This window comes from Humulus lupulus, chromosome 3 (genome assembly GCF_963169125.1).
Source record: "Humulus lupulus chromosome 3, drHumLupu1.1, whole genome shotgun sequence".
Classification (NCBI taxonomy): domain Eukaryota; kingdom Viridiplantae; phylum Streptophyta; class Magnoliopsida; order Rosales; family Cannabaceae; genus Humulus; species Humulus lupulus.
Window position 1 is genome coordinate 5092750 of NC_084795.1, and position 23827 is coordinate 5116576.

Here is a 23827-nt window from a genome sequence, read left to right on the forward strand (position 1 = left end):
AAGAATCTTTTTAGGACTCGCGTTGCGAGTCCTAAAAACTTATATGTCTCCTAAAAATTTGAATTTTAAAAAATCACAAATCCCCTCCAATCTCCTGGACTTTTTAGGACTCGAGTTGAGAGTCCTTAAAGAATTTCTTTTAGGACTCGTGTGTCCTAAAAAAAATTAAAGTTTTATAAATAACTAAATTAAAGAAAAAACTCACACTTATCAGCCCCCTCTTCTTTCTCTCTCCTCTCTCTCCTTCCCTCTCTCTCGCCTGAAAGTTTGCCGAGCCCGACCGCCGCCTTCCCCGCCGCCACCTGCAACACGCGCGGGCTAGGGAGCTTCGGAGGCCACCGAAGCTACGACCCTCACGAGCTTGAGCCCTCACGCGCCTCCTAAGATGGACAACAGATAAGATCTTGGTGTTGGGTTTTCCCAAAGTTTCCGACGAGATTCCGACCACCTTGGGTCGTTGTGAGTCGAGCCACCACCACCACCATCGTACTCAACACTTTCATGCGAGCAAAACCCAACCAAGGATCGGGTTAGAAGTCGCCGGATTTCATTTTTGGTGTTCTTCGGAATCTATGGAGTCCGAAACTTTTTACCTCAAATCCGGCCACCACATTCTGTTCCACGAAGAACCACCACCACCACGACGTTCCCCGAGCCTTAGGCTTCGAAAGCCAATCATTTTTTTCACGAACCACTGTCGCCGGTGGTGGCGCTGCCGCTGTTGCCGGAGCTCCGGCGGGAGCTTTGGCCACCAATTCATTTTTTAAAAATTAATAATAAAACTTTTTAGAACTCGCAATGCGAGTCCTAAAAACATTCTCCTCAGTTTTTAAAGGCTCTCAAATAGAGGACTTGCGCCCCGCGAGTCCTAAAAACTTTTTTAGGACTTGCAATGCTAGTCCTAAAAACCCTTTTTTGTAGTTGTACGCCCTGATTTTCCCACGGGCTGTTAGCGAGCTGAGATACGAACTAATCATGACTACCACGTGGACATCCCCAAAGACCGGAGATGCCATCGTAAGATCCTACCTCCTTAGCTCGAGGTAACCTAAGGGTTCGCCAAGATTACTCGAGGACTGAGTCTGGACTCTGAAGGCCACAGATTGAGGGAAGCACCCAGCACGTGGTACGAGCTAGAGTTGGAGGCTGTGACCCCTTATAAAGTCAACCACGCAAGGTAAACGTGCATATATCATACATCACGTGTCTGATATATCCCTGACTTCTCGGACACGCAGCATGAACGTGCGTATTCAGACACCCACGACTGGGTTGGGCGGTGCGGCCCATTATCCCCCTTACCTATTGATTTGACCACACTTATGTGTCAGGTTTAGGAATTAATCATGAATGTCACAGAGTTGACATGACAGGTAAGAAGGTCACGGGATGACCTTCTTACCAACTCCCAGGTGCCTTCTCCTATAAATTTGGAGACCCTGGGAGTTACAAAGGGTTGGATTCTATTATGTAAGAAATACCCTATAAAAGAATACCAAGCATATAGTAATAATACTGATTGGTGGAGTAGAAGGATTTTAACATTTGAACCACCTAAAAACGTATTTTGTGTCACCATCCCATTTCCAAGATCATTCATCTATTTCGGTTCAACATAAGCACTAATCCCTTCCTCTTCTTTTCTTAATTACCTGTTGGCGAAGAACCGCGTTAACAGTTTGGTACTTTCATTGAGAGCAAGTCAGATTGGTGCTGTCTCAAACATCCACTATGGTGACCACTCGATCCCGGCAAGGTAACGAGACGGAACAACATGATGGGCAGGAGGCTCATCATATCGCCATCCCCGGTGAACAAATTCCTGAAGTTCAGCAGCGGCCGGGCAAACAGCCGGTGGGCCAAGATGACACTGGAAGTTTGGCGCCCCGGCCACCTAAAACAAAACCCAGGTTATTACACTGCGGTGGAGATAGAGAATGCTCAGCTGAGGAGCCAGCTAGCAACAGCCAATCAGCAGATAAAGGAGGTGTTGGCCCGACTACCCCCTCTTACAACCGACGCTAACGTCGGGAAGAGGCAAGGCGAGACTCATAAGTCCCGCCGGGGTAATTGGTCCAGGCATAGCCGCTTGGACAGACTTCCGACAGCCGACTCTATTCCCTCATTGCACCATCGAGAGGCAAACTTCAGAGAAATGCTAAGAGCCGAACAACAACAGTACAGCCGTTCAGTCTGAACTTTGACTCCCAGCTCCCAACCAGCCTCGAGCGCGCCCAGGAGAGCTCGAGGAAATTCCAAAATAAGATCCAGGGAGGGCTCACAACATCAGCCCGTCCCCACCAGCCGTCCTACACCTCGTCCAGATCGCCAGGCGCGGGACCCACAGGTTGGCAGGGCCGAAAGGCCCCCACCTAACTTGATCCGCCCTGATGGAACCAGGATCGCCTCTCCGGTCAGGCATCCTCCATCTCCAATAAGATATCCATCTCCTCCTCGGCCCATCCGAGATATTCCATCCTACGAAAGTAGCAGGAGAAACCCGTCGTCCGCAGGTCTTTCCCGACGTAGCAAGGCACCGAGAGAAAGCCTGGATCCTCACCACCAAAGGCGGACTCCGAGCCTCTCTGGCAGGAGCTACTGGATCGGCAGTCGCCGGAGTGACCTTTCTGGCGGGGACCTGCGCCAGCATTTAAGTTCGGCACAAAGTCCTCAAACCACCCAGGGGGGCGACCTGCGAGATCGCCTTAACTCTCATAGAGGGGGACAAGTAGGAGCTGACAGCCATGCTCGCTCAGGGGGAGCCCTGTCTGAAGTATGTAACGGCGGGAATGCCCCAAATAACCTATCTCAAGATAGGAGGGGAAATAACCCACCAAATATGTACAATGGATCCGGAGCTGTTGAACAGCCCCGGAATAACCAAGGAAATCAGGACAAAACCCTCGAGTGCCTAGCTCAGATGGAGGAGCTGATGAGGAAGCTCCTATCGGAGAAAGAAAAAGATGAATATGATTCGGGGGACGAGATGGAGCTCTTCGCCCCCAGCATAGCAGCAACGGCTTACCTACCCGGTTTCCGTATGCCGCACCTGTCCAAGTTCAATGGGGACGGAGATCCGTCAGACCATCTGGGGATGTTCAACACCCTGATGATGGCCCACAACATTGGCCCGGAGCTGAGGTGCCTGATCTTTCCTTCCACACTGACTGGACCAGCCAGGCAGTGGTTCAAGCAAAGCAAAAGACAATCAATCAGCTCCTGGAAAACTTTCTCGGATGATTTCAAAAGGGCATTCCGAGCCTCCCAGGCTGCCCGCGTCAAGGCCGACTCTCTGGCTAATGTGAGGCAGCAGCCCGACGAAACTCTGAAGGCTTACTTGAGTAGATTCGCGAACGTCGCTGCTCGGGCCAGAGACGCGGATGACAGCTCCAAGCTCATGGCCCTGAGAACTGGAATCCTCGTCGGAGGAGAACTCTGGAAAGATATACAAAGGAAGGGAGTTAGCTCAGTGAACGAGTTCCTAAATAGGGCCCAGGAGTGGATCAATTGGGAGGAGGCCGAGGCCTCAGCTGCAGGAACCAGCCAGGTCCCTGAGCAGACCGCTGGAGTGGGGACGGAGGTCGTGGCAGCGACCCAAAACGTCACACAGAACAACCAGCTCGGTGGAGGCAAAAGAAAGGGGAATGGCGAGGGCAGCCAGCGCGGCCCAAAGAAGAATAAGTCCGTAGACAAGTTCAAGCCCGTCTACACGACTTATACAGAGCTCACCCAGTCTAGGGAGAATATCTTCCTAGCTAACTCTACTCGCCTCCCCTGGAAGAGGCCGGAGCCGTTGAAGCACCAAAAGGGGAAGAGAGACACCTCCAAGTTTTGTTGTTTTCACAACGATGTTGGCCACAATACTGATGATTGTAGACACTTGAAAGATGAGATCGAGACTCTCATCCGAGCCGGCTCTTTGGCCCAGTACGCGCAGAACAGGGTTCCAGCAAGTCGACCTGCTCCAGAAGTCCCGGTCAATCAGCCCAGGTCTCGGGTAGATCAGGACGTCCCTCCTCCTGTGATAGGAGGAGAGATATCCACCATCTCTAGAGGTCCGCATATGGCTGGCATGAGCAGGGGTGCCTAGAAGAGGTACGTAAACAAACTCAAGGCGCATAATGGAGTAGAGTTCGTCCCGGAGCAGCGTCTGCCAAAGCAACAACGATTGGAAAGGCAACCGATCATTTTTACGGAAGAAGATGCGGGCCATGTCCAGTTCCCTCACAACGACCCGCTGGTTGTAGCAGTTCAGCTCGCTAACCGGAGGGTTAGGAGGGTGCTGATCGACAATGGGAGCTCGGTAAACCTTCTATTCCGGTCCACTTTGGAGAAGATGGGTTTGACTGTCGCCGAGCTGAAGGCGACCTCCATGATGCTTTATGGTTTTTCGGAAGAAGGATCAATGGCTGTAGGGACTATCGAGCTGGTGATCACCCTAGGAGAAGGAACTCAGACAGTCTCCAAACTCCTTAAGTTCGTGGTCATCGACTGCTCCGCTGCGTACAACGCAATTTTGGGACGACCTACACTCATAGCTTTCGAGGCCATCACTTCCATTCGCCACCTCGCGATGAAATTCCCTACTTCCATGGGAATATGCACTGTCCTTGGCGATCAGCTCGCTGCCAGGGAATGCTAAAATATTTCCATGAAGGGAAAATCAAAACCCGGGCAACTAGCAATGGCCATCCAAGATGGTGGAGAGGAATCTCAGGAACCCTTAGCTGATCTTGAGATTGAAAAACCTCAGAGCGCTGAAGGGGAAAATATCGTCTTAAGTGAGGATATTGACCCCCCGAATAGGCGAGGACAGGTTCGAGCTCCAGGCTATTGAGGAGCTCGAGGAAGTGAACATCGATCCGCAGAACCCTTCACGGATGGTCAAGCTCGGGAAAAACCTCTGTAGCAAGAGGAAGGCAGAGCTGACTAAATTTCTGCAGGACAACCTGGATGTGTTTGCGTGGTCACACGAGGACATGGTGGGAATCAGCCCGAGTGTCATCATGCACACCCTTCATCTGGATAAAAGTGTTCCTTCAAAGGCCCAGAAGCAGAGGCGCCTTAGAACAACCCGGGCTGAAGCCTTAGAAGAAGAAGTAGCCCGACTCAAGAAATGCGGCTTTATCCGTGAGGCCAAGTTTTCAATTTGGGTCGCCAACCCCGTGCTAGTCCCGAAGCCCAACGGGAAGTGGCGGACCTGCATCGACTTCTCCTACCTGAATAAAGCCTGCCCCAAGGATTGTTTTCCATTGCCAAGGATTGACCAACTGGTGGATGCCACGACAGGGCATGAGCTCATGTCCTTTATGGATGCGTACTCAGGCTACAATCAGATCGCCATGAATTCGGCGGACCAGGAGCACACCAGCTTCATGACCCCGACTAACGTTTATTGTTACAAGGTCATGCCGTTCGGGCTGAAGAACGTCGGTGCTACATACCAAAGGTTAGTAAATAGAATGTTCGCAAACCAGATCGAGAAGAACATGGAAGTGTACGTCGATGACATGCTAGTCAAGTCAAAGACTGCCGATAACCATGTTTCCGACCTGGAAGAATGCTTCAAGATACTATGGGAGTATGGCATGAGGCTTAATCCACAGAAGTGCACTTTTGGAGTCGCATCGAGAAAATTCCTGGATTTCATCGTCAATACCCGAGGAATTGAGGCAAACCCCGACAAGATCAGATCATTGCTCGAGCTTCCCTCACCCAGGTCGCACAAAGATGTCCAAGGCCTGACAGGAAGGGTGGCATCCCTCAATCGGTTTATTTCGAAATCCACCAATAAGTGTTTTCCATTCTACAACCTGCTCCGAGGAAATAAGAAGTTCGAATGGACAGAAGAGTGCGAAAGTGCTTTCCTCGACCTGAAGGCACATCTGGCCGAGCCACACATATTATCCAAACCAAAAGCAGGAGAGCCTCTTTTTCTCTACTTAGCTGTCACAGAGGATGCAGCTAGTGCCGTATTAGTCCGAGAAGAAGACCAGGTTCAGAAACCAGTCTACTACATCAGCAAGAGACTTCTCAGAGCTGAATCCCGGTATCCGTTGATGGAGAAATTGGCATTCTGCCTTATCACGGCCTCGCGAAAGCTCAGGCCGTATTTCCAGTCCCACTTAATACACATCATGACCGATCAGCCTTTAAGGCAGGTTCTGCAAAAACCTGAAGCATCGGGACGTCTGTTAAAATGGGCTATCGAACTCAGTCAGTTTGAGATTTTGTACACCCCCCGAACTGCCATAAAAAGTCAGGCTCTGGCCGATTTTGTAGCAGAGTGCTCAGGATTCCAGGAGGATCCTGCGGAAGACTCACCCCAGGTCACCTCGGCCCAGACATCATGGAAGATCTTCGTGGATGGTTCATCCAACGAGAACGGCTCTGGGGCTAGAATCATTTTGATATCCCCTGAGGGACATAGATTCCACTCGGCGCTGAGATTCGGATTTAAAGCCTCCAACAACGAGGCCGAATACGAAGCTTTGCTGGCCGGGCTGAGGATAGCCCAGGAGCTGAAGGCGAGCTCCGTCCAGTGCTTCAGTGACTCTCAGCTCGTGGTAAACCAAGTTCTGGGCGAATATCAAGCACGAGGACCCAAGATGGCCGCCTACCTAGCGAAGGTAAAAGTTGAACTATCCGCGTTTGGGCGAGGCTCAATCGAGCAGATACCTCGGGAACAGAACACTAACGCAGACGCTCTTGCCAAGCTCGCCACCTCCGGGGAGACAGAGACTCTGGGGCTAGTTCCGGTAGAGTTCTTGGAAAAACCAAGTATAGAAGAAGTCAGGACGGAGGTCGAGATGATCGACGCCAGGCCGACCTGGATGACCCCCATCCTCGAGTATCTCACTAAAGGGAAGCTACCTGAAGGGCGTAATGATGCGCGGTGAGTACTGTATCAGGCTCCCAGGTATACGGTGGTAGACGGGGTTCTATACCGACGTGGGCACTCCTTACCTCTCCTACGATGTGTTCTTCTAGGCGAAGCAAAGGCCATCTTGCAGGAAGTGCATGATGGTTTTTGCGGAGATCACACTGGGGGGCAAAGCTTGGCCCTAAAGGTCCTGAGGCAAGGATATTACTGGCCCACTCTGTCCAAGAACTCGATCTCATATGTCAAGAAGTGCGACAAGTGCCAGCGATTCGCCACAATTGCTCGAGCTCCGCCGGTCGAGCTGAAGATGATCTCGTCCCCATGGCCGTTTGCAGTGTGGGGGATCGACTTGGTTGGCGCCCTCCCTACTGGAAAGGGCGGGGTCCATTACGCCATGGTGGCCATCGACTACTTTACGAAGTGGGCTGGGGCAGAACCTCTGGCAACAATAACTTCCAAAAAAGTCCTTGACTTCGTGGTTAAGAGCATTATCTGCCGATTCGGGCTGCCCAAGAAAATCTTTTCCGACAATGGGACTCAGTTCGACAGCGACCTATTCACCGAGTTTTGCGAAAGGTACGGAATTGTGAAAAGTTTCTCCTCCGTGGCCTATCCTCAGGCGAATGGTCAGGTCGAGGCAGTCAATAAGACGTTAAAGGCGAGCCTCAAGAAGAGACTAGACGAAGCGAAGGGGGTCTAGCCAGAACAGCTCCCCCAGGTTCTCTGGGCATACCGGACCTCACACCGGACTCCTACGGGTCATACTCCCTTCTCCCTGACCTTTGGGAGTAAGGCAGTCCTCCCCGTGGAGATCAAGGTACTTTCGCATAGGGTCCAGGCATACGACCAGGATCGTAACCACGAGCTACTTTGCGCTTCCCTTGACTTGGTTGAGGAGAGACGAGAAGATTCGCAACTCCAACTCGCACATTACCAGCAAAAAATCACTCGTTATTTCAATTCAAAAGTGAAAAAGCGCACCTTCAGCGTTGGCGACTTGGTCCTCAAAAGAGTTTTCTTAGCTAGTAAGGATCCCAAAGATGGAGTATTGGGACCTAACTGGGAAGGACCATATCAAGTCATCGAGGTCATTAAAGAAGGAACTTACAAATTAGCTCGACTCGATGGAGGGGCAGTCCCACGAACTTTGAACGCCATCCATTTGAAGAGATATTATCAATGATTCCCTTGTAAGGCCTAAAAGGCCATTTATTATGTATTAAGCAATGAGAATTAACTTTTCATTTATGATTGTACATGTTTACAAGTGTAATCTAAAGTAACCACGAAAGACCCTTTCCTAGTTACTTGGGGGGCATATGGTACCTGAATATAATTAGGTCGCCTTAAAAGGCGTAGAAGTTAATTCAAATCGATTGATCGTTGTTCTTCTTAAAGAGCACGAGATATCGATTAAAATTAACGTGAACTAAGCTGTACCCTAGATATAACCAGGTCATAAAACTTAGAAGTTAATTTAAATCGATTGATCGTTGTTCTTCCTAAAGAGCACGAGATATTGATAAAAGTTAACACGAACTAAGTTTTCAAATCAAGTTCCTGGATATAACCAGGTCATAAAACTTAGAAGTTAATTTAAATTGATTGATCGTAGTTCTTCCTAAAGAGCACGAGATATTGATAAAAGTTAACACAAACTAAGTTTTCAAATTAAGTTCCTAGATATAACCAGGTCATAAAACTCAGAAGTTAATTTAAATCGATTGATCGTTGTTCTTCCTAAAGAGCACGAGATATTGATAAAAGTTAACACGAACTAAGTTTTCAAATTAAGTTCCTAGATATAACCAAGTCATAAAACTTAGAAGTTAATTTAAATCGATTGATCGTTGTTCTTCTTAAAGAGCACGAGATATTGATAAAAATTAACGCGAACTAAGTTTTCAAATTGAGTTCCTGGATATAACCAGGTCATAAAACTTAGAAGTTAATTTAAATCGATTGATCGTTGTTTTTCTTGAAGAGCACGAGATATTGATAAAAATTAATGCGAACTAAGTTTTCAAATTGAGTTCCTGGATATAACCAGGTCATAAAACTTAGAAGTTAATTTAAATCGATTGATAGTTGTTCTTCCTAAAGAGCACGAGATATTGATACAAATTAACGCGAACTAGGTTTTCAAATTAAGTTCCTGGATATAACCAAGTCATAAAACTTAGAAATTAATTTAAATCGATTGATCATTGTTCTTCTTAAAGAGCACGAGATATTGGGAAAAATTAATGCGAACTAAGTTTTTCAAAATAGTAACTAAAATGTGTAGAGGCAAAAGGGAGCAAACCAATTAAAAGTAAAAATTAATTGTCTCGAGGTGGAAACACCTCATGCAAAGGTTACAACAAAAAATAAGAATAATAAAATAGTGGGAGCAAAATGGAAAGGCCCTAGGCTCCACCAGTTGGCCCCTTGGAGGTCACCATCTCACCCTGCTCAGCTGCGCTGAAGACTTCCCCTGTCTCGGAAGGTGCTTCTTTCTCGAGACGAGCTTTGAACCCCTCCAGCAAGGGCTCCCAGACGTCCGCTGCCAAGAAGGAGAAGTCGCCGTCCGGGTTATAGGCCCAGCAATGGTAGAACATGTCCTCCATGCCGGTGCCTGAAGTTGCCTGCTCGGCCTCCAAGGCGGCCTTGGCCTCAACCTTCGCAGTGTCTAGGTCTACCCGCGCAGCGACGAGGGCGGCTTTGGTAGCCTCGAGCTCTTGTAGCTTGGGGCGGGCTTCTTCCAGCTCGACCTGCGCGGCCGCCAGGGCATCCTTAGTCGTCTGCAAGGAAGTCTGGTGAGTGGCCACAGCCGCCTGATGCTCGCTCCTCATATCCTCGAGCTGGGCCTTGGTCCTGGCTATGCTTTGATGAAGGGCAGCGGCGCTCTGCGAAAACGGAGAGGCAATTGCCTTAGAAAAAAAAGAGAAGGGAGAAAGGAAAAACAGGGCAAGGCATGATAATCAAAAACCATAAAAGGGTAAGGTCAGCCTACCGTTATGGCCATGCCCAATGAAGATTCCAGCACGCCCACCAGGCTCCTTGTTTCGATGGCCCTGAGCTCCCTCTCGTTGAATTTGTAAATGTGGCTGACGGCGTAGTTCGCCGTCTCATACACCGTCCCCCGGAAGGCCTCTGGAATCTTCTCCAGGTCCTGGGGGTCAACCGGGATGTGCACCTCGAAAGGTGCAATTGCCGAAGCCCCGGGCTCCGCCCCTGTGTCCCGGACGAAGGCCGGAGCTCGCGAAGGGGGTGGGGGCATGCTGCTCCCCCCTGCAGCAGGAGGAACAGTTTCCACGACTTGGGCGGCTGGGGGCTGCTCTTTCTCCTTTGCAGGAGACTTGGTTGAGGTCCCGACGGTTTTCTTCGACATCTGGAGTTTTTTCATTTTGGGCCCAGAAGCTCCTGCGGAGGAATTCCCTCCGGCGAACGCAGCTCACAGACTCTTTCCTCCGGGCTGAGACATCTCTTCTGTCAAAACAAAGATATGGTTAGTACAAAAGTTAGCAGTCATGCAAAAACAAAAACAAAGGGGAAAAAAGAGTAATTCGAGTATCTGTATATACTAAAGGGAATCCTACCCCCCGAGCTAGAAGAAGAATCTATGGTTACGACCATTGGCCCCGGAGCTCTTGCGGGAGGATCTAAGTCAATTACTTCTCGAGCTAGCGCGGGTTCTGGATTCGAGGCCGTCTCAAGACTAGACTCTTCTACGTATTGCCTAAGACCCGGAGCTACGGTGCCCTCCCGGAGTGATGGCCATGACCGAAAGTTAGTCCCATACTCCTCGAATAGGACCGACCTAAAGGCTAGGGTGTTGTCTACAGCTATGATACCCCTAGGATGGCTATTTTCGTAGCCCAACACGAGCTGGTCGACGCAGTGGAGCAGGGTTTCATCTAAGTCTGGGTCACTTCGGTGGCGTTGGACGATTTGTTTGGGATTATACCTAGCTAGCCGGGGGTCGGCAGTGGCCCTATCTAAGTTCCTAAACATGTATGGGTTACCTTGGCCAGAAGGACATGCGGCTGCTCCGGACCGGACCCTCTCCTCGTCCGTTCTTTGGGCGACCTCCAACGGTCGTTGCCTCGTCCTCACGAGGGGTACCTCATCCTCCTCGTCCTCCTCATCTTCATCGCCCGCGACCTCCTCCACGATGATAGGCCTCGTATCGCGGGCTGGGGGAAGCACCCGGGGCCTCCTCAGGTTCAGAGTCTGCCCTGGGGAGATCAGCTTGCAAGCCAGCATCGTCTCGTCTGTCATGAGCTGACGATAGTCCTTTTCACTGGGGGGGGGGGGGGAAGCCCGCCAGTGTCTCGTACTGGCTCCCGAGGATCACAGACTTCTCTATCCTCGCGAAGATAGCTGTAGAATTATTCTAAGTCAGAAATGGATACAAGAGGAGCTAATCGATACTTAACTTACGAGCTAAGGTTGAAAGGCACTTACGAGGGCGGTTGAAGTAGTGCAGCTCGCAGTTTCGGAACCCCGTCGACATAATGAATTGATCTTTGAAGTCGTTGGGGTGGCTGGGCAGCTCGATGATCGCAGCCGTGTTGGGGAACCGGGTTAAGTAGTAGAATCCGTCACCTCGCCCCCGCTGCTCCGGGCTGGCCTTGAGGCAGAAGAAGTACAAAATGTCCGCAGGAGTGGGGACCTCCCACTCCTGTTTCAAGAACAGGTATCTTAACCCCGCCAACAAACGGTAAAATTTGGGGGGGAGCTGGAAGGGGACCAACCTCACAAAGTTGAGGAAGTCGGCGAAATACTGGTCTAATGGGAGGAAGGCCCCCGCCTTGAAATGTTTGTCGCTCCAGGCCGAGAACGCCTCGTCAAGCGGCGCGCAGCTCCGCTCGCCTTCCAGGGGAGGTCGAGCAATCACGGATCCTCTCCCCAGCTCGATGTTATGGGAGAGGAATATTTTGTTTACCCTCGCCTGGTCAGTAATCTTTGAGACGATCTTCTCCGCCTCGAAGAACGCGTCAGGGGCCACCTCGAGCTCCCGTTCCACTGCTGGCCCGAAGTTGGGGATCGGGGATTCAGCCATCACCGCCTTTCCCTTGTCTTGGTGGGAGGACGAGCTGCCTACGGGCTTCTTGGGAGCATTCTTCTTGGGTCCCATCTGGTCGCCTAGCGAACAAAAAGAAGAAATTTTAGAAAAAGGCGACCTAAAAATGGAGAAGAGTCTGAATGTGTTTCTTTGACACGAGCTGAGGTAAGCCCAGCCCGTGGAGAGTGAGACCACGCGGTTCTATAAACACGCACCTGTGCTCCCAACAGATCCCTGATTACTCGGAATTCGTGTGTCAGGAGGGTCAGGATAGAATTTTTCCTTGGAGGGAAAGTTCCAGTAGGCAAGAGAGGCAAAACCGCCTGTGAAGCATGTCCCCTAAGCTACCCGGTTTTGCACCCAAAATACTAGATATTTTGAACAAGCCTACCACAAATCCTACCCAGAAAATTTCCCCAGAAAAGGCACCGTATAAACCGTGTTCCTAAATGGTTTTCTACTACAAACGATACCCTAACCTAAAAGGCTTTTACCCTTCATACCCACAACAAACCAACGAAACCTTGCATGTGGCTACAGTAAATATTTACCTAAGCTACAGTGAAAAATAATTTTAAAACATGCACGGTCAGGAGACTTACTGAGTGTTCTGATTGAGAAGAGGATGAAGGAATCGCCTGGGTTGGGGCTTTGTCGGAGTAGTTGATTCCAAAGCTTCGAAGGAGCCCTTGCACCTGAGTTTCTGGAACGCCGAAGATGGTAACCGGAAAGAGAAAAAATGGGGGATTTTTTAGAGCAAGAAAAAGAGAAATTTCTGAAAATTTTCAAATGAACGGGTGGCCCATGCGTAAGGTGGCCACCCCTTTTATATATGTGAAAGGCCTCGTGAGGAGGGCTGTTGGATTGCCCTGATGTGGGATCCAAAGCTCTCCACTCGAAAGACGAAACGACGGCTGAGTATAGGCTAGGCCATTAAATGCGGTTCTCGGAAGACGTACCGTCACCAACCACGATGTTCTACGTATTCGGCGCCTGCGTAGAATGTGGAATATGAAGAGTTCATGGGGAAGCCTAAAAGCCCCTACTGTGGCCCTATGCGAAGTCGTGTACCACGAGCAGGGGCTTGGGGGGCAGATGTACGCCCTGATTTTCCCACGGGCTGTTAGCGAGCTGAGATACGGCCTAATCATGACTACCACGTGGACATCCCCAAAGACCGGAGCTGCCATCGTAAGATCCTACCTCCTTAGCTCGAGGTAACCTAAGGGTTCGCCAAGATTACTCGAGGACTGAGTCTGGACTCTGAAGGCCACAGGTTGAGGGAAGCACCCAGCTCGTGGTACGAGCTAGAGTTGGAGGCTGTGACCCCTTATAAAATCAACCACGCAAGGTAAACGTGCATATATCAGACATCACGTGTCTGATATATCCCTGATTTCTCGGACACGCAGCATGAACGTGCGTATTCAGACACCCACAACTGGGTTGGGCGGTGCGGACCATTATCCCCCTTACCTATTGATTTGACCACACTTATGTGTCAGGTTTAGGAATTAATCATGAATGTCACAGAGTTGACATGACAGGTAAGAAGGTCACGGGATGACCTTCTTACCAACTCCCAAGTGCCTTCTCCTATAAATATGGAGACCCTGGGAGTTACAAAAAGTTGAATTCTATTATGTAAGAAATACCCTGTAAAAGAATATCAAGCATATAGTAATAATACTGACTGGTGGAGTAGAATGATTTTAACCTTTGAACCACCTAAAAACGTATTTTGTGTCACCATCCCATTTCCAAGATCATTCATCTATTTCAGTTCAACATAAGCACTAATCCCTTCCTCTTCTTTTCTTAATTACCTGTTGGCGAAGAACCGCGTCAACAGTAGTAACCCCAGATAAAAAATTAGAATGATATATATTTATGTTCACTTTTAATGTTATAAAGATTTAACATGAAGATGCACATATTAATGTTAGTCGAAGTTTGTGAGTCTTTCCTCGAGAAACAACCAGCCATGTTACTCCAAACCCATTTGAATGTATTTTAGCTATACCCTTTCCATCTCCATCTTTCCTTTTGTATTATTATTATTATAGCTATACCCTTTCTATCGCTTTTGAAAATTAAGTGTCTTAATCTGCAAGGCAAAGATGAGAGGAAAGGCAACTGCAAAGACAACATTAACAAAAGCAACTACTCCAAGAAAGTCGTGTTTATATCCGAAAAATCGTTCCACAAATTCTTTCACAGTCTCCTCTGAGCCATCAAACTTGTCTGCTACATCTCCATATTGTGATACCAACATGCCATACATAGTCCACGCTACAGGACATGTCCAATAGTACCATTTCCACCACACTGGTATTCTCTGTTATTTTCCAAGAAACCAAACAAGAAAATTAGCTTTCTTCCCAAATATAGAGAAGAAAATTGAAGTTGATGAAATAAGAGAACTAAAAAAACTTCCTACAGAATATGGTATGATGAAGCCGGAAAAGAGGTTCCACAGTCCATAGAAGGCGGACGAAACAGTGGTAGCGACATCAAGGTCTGGTGTTGCAGCCACAACCATCATTCCATAGAAGGTGAAGTAGAACATTGTGAAAATGGTGAAGAATAGATACCACAAGAATTTTGCAACAGTCCATTCAAAGCCTATCATTGCGTACACGATGATGGAATAAACTGTAGCTTGACAAACAATGTATGGAATCTCAATCATCACCTGTTCCATGAAGATGAGGATTTCATAAGCTTATCATGTAATTTGTTTTGGTCCAATACATTGTATAATATTAAGAGCAAGAATACCTGTGCAAATACATAGGGAAAGCCTGAATACATCCCTGCAGCCTTTTCTCTATAATAGACTGTTCTTTCTATTGCAACAACTTCTCTCACAGATGAACCGTTATGTACTCCGATGAAGAAAACAGCAGCATACATTGATCCCATTGCGTTGAGAAGGTCTTTTTGAGTAGTCCTGCACTTTCGATGTTCAGAAACTCAATAAAACCAAAAACAGTTTCACATTACTCGAATTATATTCCAAAGAGAGTTACCTTTTACCACCTAGGTCCCAAAATAATGTCCCAAACATCAGTGCCACAAACAATGTGAAAAAAAATCTAACACAAGTGTAAGGAGCATTTCGCCAATAGGACCATCGTTGTTTCCATAAACAAGCAATGCATTGTGTGGAAAATGATGTTGCAGATTGAGTTGTGAAATGGAGATCCTTTGAGCCAGGATTAGGAATGCTAAGTTCTTCAATAAGCTCTCTGTTCCTTCTGAAATGTATAAGATTTTTAACATATTTTACTCTTTTAATGTTGCAATAACATTATATACAAATGTAGGATTGAGATTAAGCAGTTACACTAACCTATACAGATCTGAAGTCTTGAAAATATCAGCAAAATCAATCCCCAAAGCTATTTCTTGCGCTGAAGAAGTAACCTCCAACATCCAGGTAGCTGGATTATAACCATCTTTAATTTTACTCACACCTTCAATGGCCTTTTATATTAAGAATTAGCATTTATTAGTGAGTTTATGATAGAGAATATGAAAAGCAAGAGCTTAAAGGATTGAATCTCTTGCTGTTTTATACCTCGAAGTATTGGATTAGATTGGAGCAACGGTCACCTAATGGCCCAACATATATCTCTTCACCTCCACACTTCATCAGGAAAAGCTGCAGAGAAAATTTTAGTAACTTAGTCATCACAATGGGTACATGAACATACCAAATAGAAAAAAATCTGAATGCTTAAGTACCTCATCAAAAGCTTCGAAGATGTCTAGGCTTGGCTGATGGATGGTGCACACAATGGTTCTGCCGGTATCCACAGCATTCCTAACTGCTCTCATGACAATTGCAGCCGCTCTTGCATCAAGCCCTGAAGTTGGCTCATCCATGAATATTATAGAAGGGTTTGCTACTAACTCAACTGCTATTGTCAATCTTTTGCGTTGTTCAGTTGAGAGACCATTAACACCGGGCAGTCCCACAAGTGCATGCTGTATTACATTTAGCTCTGCCAGCTCCATCACTTCCTCAATGAACATCTGTGGCAATTTATGATAATCAGATTCCAAAGATTTTAAATAAATAAATAGAGAAATTTCCATTTCAAACAAACCTTTCTCGTCTTGGTATCAATTTTAGTTGGTAAACGAAGCCATGCTGAGTAGAGCAAGGACTCGTAAATAGTAACGTGTGGCGAGTGGATGTCATTTTGCTCACAATATCCTAAAATTCGGGAAAATGTTTCCTGCTTCTTAGGATATCCTGAAATTTTGATATCTCCTTCAATGTATCCCTTGGTTTTTCTACCAGCCAAGACGTCCATCAGAGTAGTTTTTCCAGCACCACTCACTCCCATCAGCGCTGTCAAAACACCAGGCCTGAAAGCACCACTTAATCCCCTCAGAAGAATCAACTTATCATCTGCAATGCCCTGGTTCTTCATTTCCTGCAAGTTTAACTCAATCTTATTTAAGTTGCATTGAAATGGATTATCAGTTATTTGGAGCTATTCAATTTTCAGATTAAAAAACTTGATCGATATTCCCAATATATTTGCTAGTATTGAGAGCATAGACACTATTAGCCAATTCTGCTTCCCTTTGAATGAACATGCTTTTGTGACATATTAGCATGACCTACTGCGCAGTAGTTCTATGTTTTTTTTGGGTACTATTTAAATGAATTGGTAGTATTTGGTAATCTTCGAATAAAATAAGAGGTTCTAGAACTAAACCTTCACATAAGGGATATAAACTAAAACAGAATCCTTTATAGGACTTTGAAAAAGTCATGTAGAGAGACAAATTACTTTGATTCATACAAATTCAATAGCACTGAATCTTAATCTACCACAAAAGACAGCAAAATATACTCAAATTCTTCATTTGAAACTTACTTGTGGCATGTCAACAGAGTAAACAATATCTTTGAAAATGATCCAATGTGGTTCAAATGGAAGAACCATTCCTCTTTTTCTATTCTGGTTCCTCTCTTCAGTAACACTTTCTGCATTTTCATATGGGTTGAATTTAATAAAAAAGTATTCAAATCACAAACAATAGAATTAAGGATGAGCATTTTTACCTATATGATTTCGGCAGGTTGAGTTATTCTCTTTTTCCTGTAGTAAAATTGCATCACTTGTTCTCCCATTTTGATTATTGCTCTCTGACTCTTCAAGTAGAACAATAGTATGAGATTTCCCGAACTCTGCAATGAAGATGCAGAATACATCAGAACACGAGCTACAAAAAAAAACTCCTTATAGTATCAAGTCATCTCGTATCAAAAGACAGCAATATAGAAATACTCACGGTTGAGAAAAGTGAGAGCTAGTGCATAAAGAACATTGAAAATTATAGTGTAACCAACCACCGCTCCAAAGCCAATCCAATACCAATATGATTTTGTAAAGAATCCTTGAGATTCTAACACTGCAATTCCTAGATGTCTTGTTCCATTTGGTTCAGGCTATCAAAATTTTGAGTAAAAACCAAAAATCAAATACATCATCAAAATAACTTAAAAGTGAATATATAAATGTATTATTGCAAAAATAAAACCCCTCCACTAATATGAATTTGTTTACAAGTTCGAATCTCCTTGAGTCCAAGAACATACATGACTCCATTGGTCTGAAAGGAACTCATTGACCTGTATTGCATTCTGATAGTACATTAGGGGAGAACTCCAATAACCCCAAATCCACCATTTCTTAATATCATCTGTAATGAAACATTATAGCGGTCAGAATGGGAAGGCGTAATATATATAAAGAAAAAGATAGAAAGTCCATTTACTCTTTGATAACAGAAAGCCTCCCAAACCGAAAAGCATGAGCAACACAAAAGAGCCGAAGGTGTCAGCTACAATTAGATTCCTAGAAGTAGCTGCAATAGCTTGGAATAATGCAGAGCCCATTTGGTTCACAAAAATGAGCAGAAGACCTTGCTTAAATAAACTGCAAAAGTTTGCAAAATAGAACCCAACTATTTAACAGGTTCAAAAATAGGATTTTTCATGGTAAGTCAAATTAAATGAGATTACCTTGAAACACTAGGATCAAGTCCAATTAAATAGTATGTAATGGCAACCCAAATCAAGACTTCTAAACATGCAATAGGGATCTTAAGAATCCACGTGAAAAGAGCATAAGCCCATGCAGGGTAAAAATTTAGGTCCCTTTGCTTGTAAAACACTGGCAGTTTGTCGATTGTCATAGGAATCTCTGACATCCCATTGAACACAAACATGACCACAATGAAGAATAGAGCACCAGAGTAGATTATTCCATCTTCTATTGTGTCATGATGCATTTCAGTTCTTAAGAAAACAGTTGAAACTACCAGTGCCACAATCAAAATCTTAAAAAAGAAGAAAAAAGGGTCATATATTAATCTCATGGAGAAATAGGATTGAATATTCATAAGCAAACATTCTCTGTAGAAGAGTTAAAATGCACACTTACTTTGATGAGTCTGAAAATGTAAAAGAAGTAGTTTTTTTTCATAAGCAACCATTCTCTGCAGAAGACAGCTTTCAATATCTCTTTCTTGCTTTCAACACCATATTTTCGAGTTGCTAAAGCAGCTGGATGGTTCTTGCTCTTGTCAAATGGAGCTGAAAGCTCATCTTTTATTCTTTGTCCGACATGGAATGATTGGAATGCTTTGACAAAGTCATTGACAGTGATAAATCTATAAGATTCGTCTCTTCTTGCCCAATACTGCTCCTGATCTTTTTTCGATGTTACCTTATAAAATATGATCAACAAATGACTTTTAGTAAATGATAACAGTATCAATAAAAGATTTAATAAGAATCGCATTTGCAGTTACCTCTTGCAGAAAGTCAGCAGCAGCTTTCCTCTCGGGACATTTAAAACCTACAGATTCAAAAAAATCAAGCACATGTTCACGGGGACCTTGGTACACAATCTGACCCTCAGATAAAAGAACGATATCATCAAAAAGGTTGTAAGTCTCTGGCGCTGGCTGGAGTAAAGAGATGACAGCAGTTTCATTCAAGATGTGAACAATTTGCTTCAGAGAATTGACAATTTGATATGTTGTTGAGCTGTCTAAACCTGTGGAAATTTCATCCATGAACAGCACCCCTGTTGGTCCAACAAGCATCTCACCTGTTACAAAAACATATATTTATTTACAGGAAAAAAGTTACAGCCAAATAGTTACATGTTGTAAACTGCATTTGTAAATATGTAGATAAATGTGCACCTGTTGTAACTCGTTTTCTTTGTCCACCAGAGATACCCCTTATTAAGTCATCTCCTATTATGGTATTAGCACATACTTCTAAACCCAAAATCTATAAGCATTGCAATTTGATTTCAATTACTAAGAAGTTGATGTTTGAGACAATATTGACTTGTCAGAGAAGCTCACCTTTAGAACATAATCAGTCACAACACTTGTCTCTTGGCCTTCAATTGCTGCTGCCTGTATAGAGTAGAATAGCAAAAGCTCATGGTCAGAAAATAAAACATAAGTAAACAAGCACTTAGAGCACCTCAGACACCTACTCCGGGTTAAGGGTTGTTTGCATCTTCTAAATTTTATCCATATTAGGCTTTACATTCAAGTAAGGAATTTTGTCATAAGGATCACCTTCATGAAGACATCAATATCAGGATCAGGCTTGATATTGGCTTCTTTCTCTCTTCTAGACAACTCCGCTAGCAACTCTGTAAAAATAGCAAAATGAAGGTGAATTCCAAGTGTCTAATTTTCTCACACCAATTCAAAATATTATGGGAGATTATTAACATTTGAAATATAATGTTATAGAAGATATTCACACATACCATAACGCCGTGTAACTCCTTGGCACCTTGCAGAAAAATCCAAGGTTTCCCTAACAGTCATTTCTTTAATATGGGAATCATGCTCACTTACATATGCTGCTGTTCTCTCTGGGATAAACTCATCCAAGCCATGCCCATTATAAGTCACCATCCCACAAAACTGAATCACCAAATCATTTTATCTAAACATAAATCAATAAGACAAAAATGAAATAAATCAAATTAAAATTGAAATTTCTCACTTTCAATCGTGGGTCAAGCTGTCCAGCTAAAGCTAGTAAAAGAGTAGTCTTTCCAGAACTTGGAGGACCCAATAGTAATGTCATTCTGAAAAGTAATAAGCTTGTTTATTGATTTGTTTGTTTATTATTCTTTCACAAATAGAACTAAAAAGATACTAAGTCCTTCACCTGCATGGCTTTATAATTCCACTAAGGTCATCTAATATAGTAATTCTCTTCTTCTTGCTCGGAATTATATGTAGATAATTCAAGAACCCCTAAAAATAAAATAAAAGAACAAAATAATTATATAAAATTAATACGAATGTATGATTTAAGTACAATTTTTTTATTTACCTCAATGACATTCGTAGTGAAGTTAATGAATGAAGGTAGAGCTCTTTCTCCCACGTAAATATCTGTCTCAACATTGAGATGTTCAAAACGCACTTCAACAGTAGGTAGCTCAATTCCAACCCTGTTGAATGTGGGAAAAAAGTTGAGTTAAAAAAGGAAAACCTATTTCTGTTTGGTAACTTGGAATATTAAACAAAACAGAGAAAGTGTGTAACCTGTCAATGCGATTCCTCAGTTTGGTTAAGAAAGTTTCATTCTGTTCCTCAGGCACCTTGACCAGCTTCTCAATCAAACTCTGTTTTTGTTCAATGCTAAGATGGTGTACATTAATTGTACAAGTGTCGAGTATTCCTTTTCTTAGTCGTTTGTACGTTGGAAGCCTCTCAAGTGCCGCCCACTTGAGAGCTTCTTCATCGTCTTCTACTCTTTTGCCAAAGGAATCCATCTTCATTCCTTGTTCCCAAAATATTAAAAATAAAATTTATACTGAGGCCCGAAATAAATAAATATGGAGTAATGAAAGCACTCTCACTAGCTTCTCTATCCTATCATTCAAAAAACACTACTAAAACACTACTTTTCTATCCAATTACAGATATGAGATTCTCTATATTTTCTTCACATCATTTAAACATTATATTTTATGTATTCTCTGTGTACGGACTTGACCAAAAGTAAAGCATTCCCAACTTGATGTAGTGACAATTGCCCTCATCGAAATTCCAAATAATGCACAATAGTAGAGATTAATTTCAGTAATTACAGAGTCTTAATAAAAACCATTGAATCTTTAACATCAAGGAGAGAGCAATGCAATGGTGACCATATCAAGACATGTACTTCCCCAATATTTGCAACAACAAAAAACGATCTTTTTCCAAAACAACACTTAGAACTCTAAACAAAACAAGGCCATGGAAAATAACAAAATTCAGTAATGGGTTTGCAATGTCCACCTCATTAATGGACTAAAAATCTGAAATTCAATAACACTAAACCTTAACCCCGAAACCCATATACCATATCTCAATAACAACACAATTACATCTCAAGAAACAATGTAGCCAAGCAAAAAAACCAACCCCATACTACAAATTTGAGTACAAAACATCATCACCATCATCGTCATCAATCATGGGTATAATGAAAGTTCAATAACATCAATAACTTAATTATAAACAAAAACAAGAAAACTATAAACCCAATAAAACTAAGAAAATAGCATTGGAGGAAAATTATAAAAAGATTACCCACTTTTTCTTACAAAACGTTTGATGAGTAGAAGTGTTCAATCATTCCCATTTCATCCACATCTTCTATAAACGAAAGCTTCTTCACGCACAGAGAGAGAGAGATTCTAAATTTTTTACCTCAATGAAAGCAGAGCTTGAAGCTGATGATCAGAGATGGAAGCAGCGAGCGCAGTCAAGGAATAATGAGGAGTAACAGAGACTATATTATCAACCCAAAAAAAAAAAAAACCCTACTGTGCAATGAAGAATTAATTAACGGAGAGGAGAAGAGAAGAGGAAATTAAGCAAAGAGAGCTTACTTTGAACTCTTCGAATTGGGTTTGTGAGTACTGAGAAAAGAGTCACATCTCAGACCTCACTAATCCATGCAGATTTTTGAGTTTTGCTCAAGAAAATCTCATTGTTATCTTCTTCTTCCTCATTTTGATCGTCCTTTTCTGAAGAACCCATTATTTTCCATAGTTTTTCTCCCGCCACAAAAAAAATATATAATAATAATAACAAAAAAGAAAGTTTTTTCTAAAGCTGTATAATGATTTTTTTCATGGCGTAATTAATTAAATGTATTTGGAAATTAAATCTGCATATATTCGGAAAGAATCTACGAAGAGAGTAAGCTAATCAATAATATGATCAAATCTGTTCCGTGTGATGGGTTAGTTGCTAATTCATATTCGTCAAAACCAATCCCGTGTCAGTCTTTGTATAGTCAAAGTAACAGATTTCGTTGTCAGAGTAACACGCAAGCACACACAATTGTTGGAGTAATCCTATAAAAAGTAGTGCTGTCCAAAAAATTTTACAACCCGCCCAACTCGAATAAATCGTCCAAATCAATCCAAAAAAATCGCCAAAAAACGCAATACGAATAAACCGACTAAAATTTAAATCGCCCAATTGTTATATTGGGCAGGTTGAAAATAATTATCAACCTGCCCAATATAACCCAACCCGTCCAATTAAGAATTTATTATTTTTAATATATTCAAATAAATATATAAATTAATTAAGTTTTATTTTAATTTTTTTACTATAAATTTAAAATATTTTTTTAAGCTTAAAAATATAAACTTCACACTATTAGTACTAGTATTTAAAAGAAAAAAATTACAAAAATGTTAAAAAAAAAAATACCACTTTTGTTTGGGCAGGTTGACCCGCCCAACTCGACCAACCCGCCAAAAAAAATACAATTTCGATTTGGGCGGGTTAACCCGACCAACCTGCCCAAATTATTGGACGGGTTAAAAAATAAATTTCTTAATTGGGCAAGTTACGAGTCACTTTTGCTAACCCGATTATGACATTGGACGGATAAAAATGCCTTGTAACCCGACCAACCCGCCCAATGCTCAGCCCTAATAAAAAGACAAAATAAATTCATATAATATCATATTTATTTTATAAAATGATTTAAATATGCCCTAAATTTGATTTTGATAAACAATGTTCTTAAAAAAACTTCTATGAAAATTAAATTTAAGAGTATATTTAAATTATTTTATAAAATACAAATTCAAATAAATAATGAAACAAAATAATAAATCTAAAAATATACAAACCCTAATTTTAATAATTAATTTTTTTCCTGTCTTTTTAAATTCCCTTCTAGCACCAAACAACATAGTAGAAAATTCATTTTCTATCAGTCGATCATACTCTATTTCTTTTCTAACCTATCCATCCATGGATTATTTCCTCCAAAATAAAGTCATATTACAATATATTATGCATTGTTTTTTTTTTTTTTAATATTACAAAATCCGTTATCTTATTGTAGTAAAGTTTTGTTTATTAATAAAAAAATGTTAAATAATATATTACTAGGTAATTCTCTAATGGGACTGCTGATATACTCCAAATATTTTTGGTAAATAGAAAATTATAATCTTAATTTTTTTATATTATAATGTATATTATGGTTACAACACATTATATTTGTATTTTAAAATTTTCAAATAATTTATAGTGTCAAAATCAAACTTCAAACCGTTTAAATACTATTTTTAGTATCACAAATTATTTAAAATTTTCTGAAAAATATATAACATGCCTATTTTAATCACAATATTTATCATTATATAAAAAATTAGTATTATAACTATTCAAGTATAAAAAACACACGATAAATGCAACTATATAAAGGATACTACTTGAGAATTACCATATATTATTTATTTATTTTTCTTCTAGAATTATATTAATTAGTTAGTGAGACATATTTTATATTCCACGCA

General features: G+C 42.9%; 2 protein-coding genes and 1 long non-coding RNA gene across 3 annotated transcripts in view; all 3 read right to left on the minus strand.

Moving 5' to 3' along the window:
• Positions 1-21863, minus strand: part of LOC133821879 (uncharacterized) — a 39409-nt gene extending 17546 nt beyond the window's left edge. Inside the window, exon 1 of the long non-coding RNA XR_009887778.1 lies at positions 21708-21863. This is a non-coding gene — a long non-coding RNA (uncharacterized LOC133821879). The remainder of the gene's footprint in view (positions 1-21707) is intronic.
• On the minus strand, positions 9179-13657 carry LOC133821877 (uncharacterized). Its single transcript, XM_062254042.1, has 2 exons — positions 9879-13657; positions 9179-9771 (listed from the first exon to the last, which is right to left on the minus strand). The coding sequence occupies exons 1-2, from the start codon at positions 10269-10271 to the stop codon at positions 9292-9294; spliced, it is 873 nt and encodes a 290-aa protein (XP_062110026.1). The 5' UTR covers positions 10272-13657; the 3' UTR covers positions 9179-9291.
• On the minus strand, positions 13799-22207 carry LOC133821876 (pleiotropic drug resistance protein 1-like). The gene is made up of 26 exons (XM_062254041.1): positions 21890-22207; positions 21592-21730; positions 20553-20790; positions 20338-20458; positions 20170-20258; positions 20002-20086; positions 19760-19919; positions 19563-19639; positions 19341-19394; positions 19173-19263; positions 18774-19075; positions 18404-18688; positions 17983-18299; positions 17736-17896; positions 17557-17660; positions 17250-17406; positions 17020-17145; positions 16832-16941; positions 16049-16381; positions 15684-15974; positions 15517-15600; positions 15289-15422; positions 14966-15193; positions 14715-14886; positions 14374-14628; positions 13799-14271 (listed from the first exon to the last, which is right to left on the minus strand). The coding sequence occupies exons 3-26, from the start codon at positions 20786-20788 to the stop codon at positions 14011-14013; spliced, it is 4233 nt and encodes a 1410-aa protein (XP_062110025.1). The 5' UTR covers positions 20789-20790; positions 21592-21730; positions 21890-22207; the 3' UTR covers positions 13799-14010.
• Positions 22208-23827: the final 1620 nt, after the last annotated feature.

Excerpts from the sequence above, each read along its gene's own strand:
- LOC133821877 (XM_062254042.1), bottom strand. The coding sequence starts at position 10,271 with ATGAAAAAACTCCAGATGTCGAAGAAAACCGTCGGGACCTCAACCAAG. Across the intron at positions 9,772-9,878 it reads CATTGGGCATGGCCATAACG|AGCGCCGCTGCCCTTCATCA; the intron begins GTAGGCTGACCT and ends CCGTTTTCGCAG.
- LOC133821876 (XM_062254041.1), bottom strand. The coding sequence starts at position 20,788 with ATGAAGATGGATTCCTTTGGCAAAAGAGTAGAAGACGATGAAGAAGCT. Across the intron at positions 15,601-15,683 it reads TCTTCGAAGCTTTTGATGAG|CTTTTCCTGATGAAGTGTGG; the intron begins GTACTTAAGCAT and ends TTTTCTCTGCAG. Across the intron at positions 14,887-14,965 it reads TGGGACCTAGGTGGTAAAAG|GACTACTCAAAAAGACCTTC; the intron begins GTAACTCTCTTT and ends TCGAAAGTGCAG.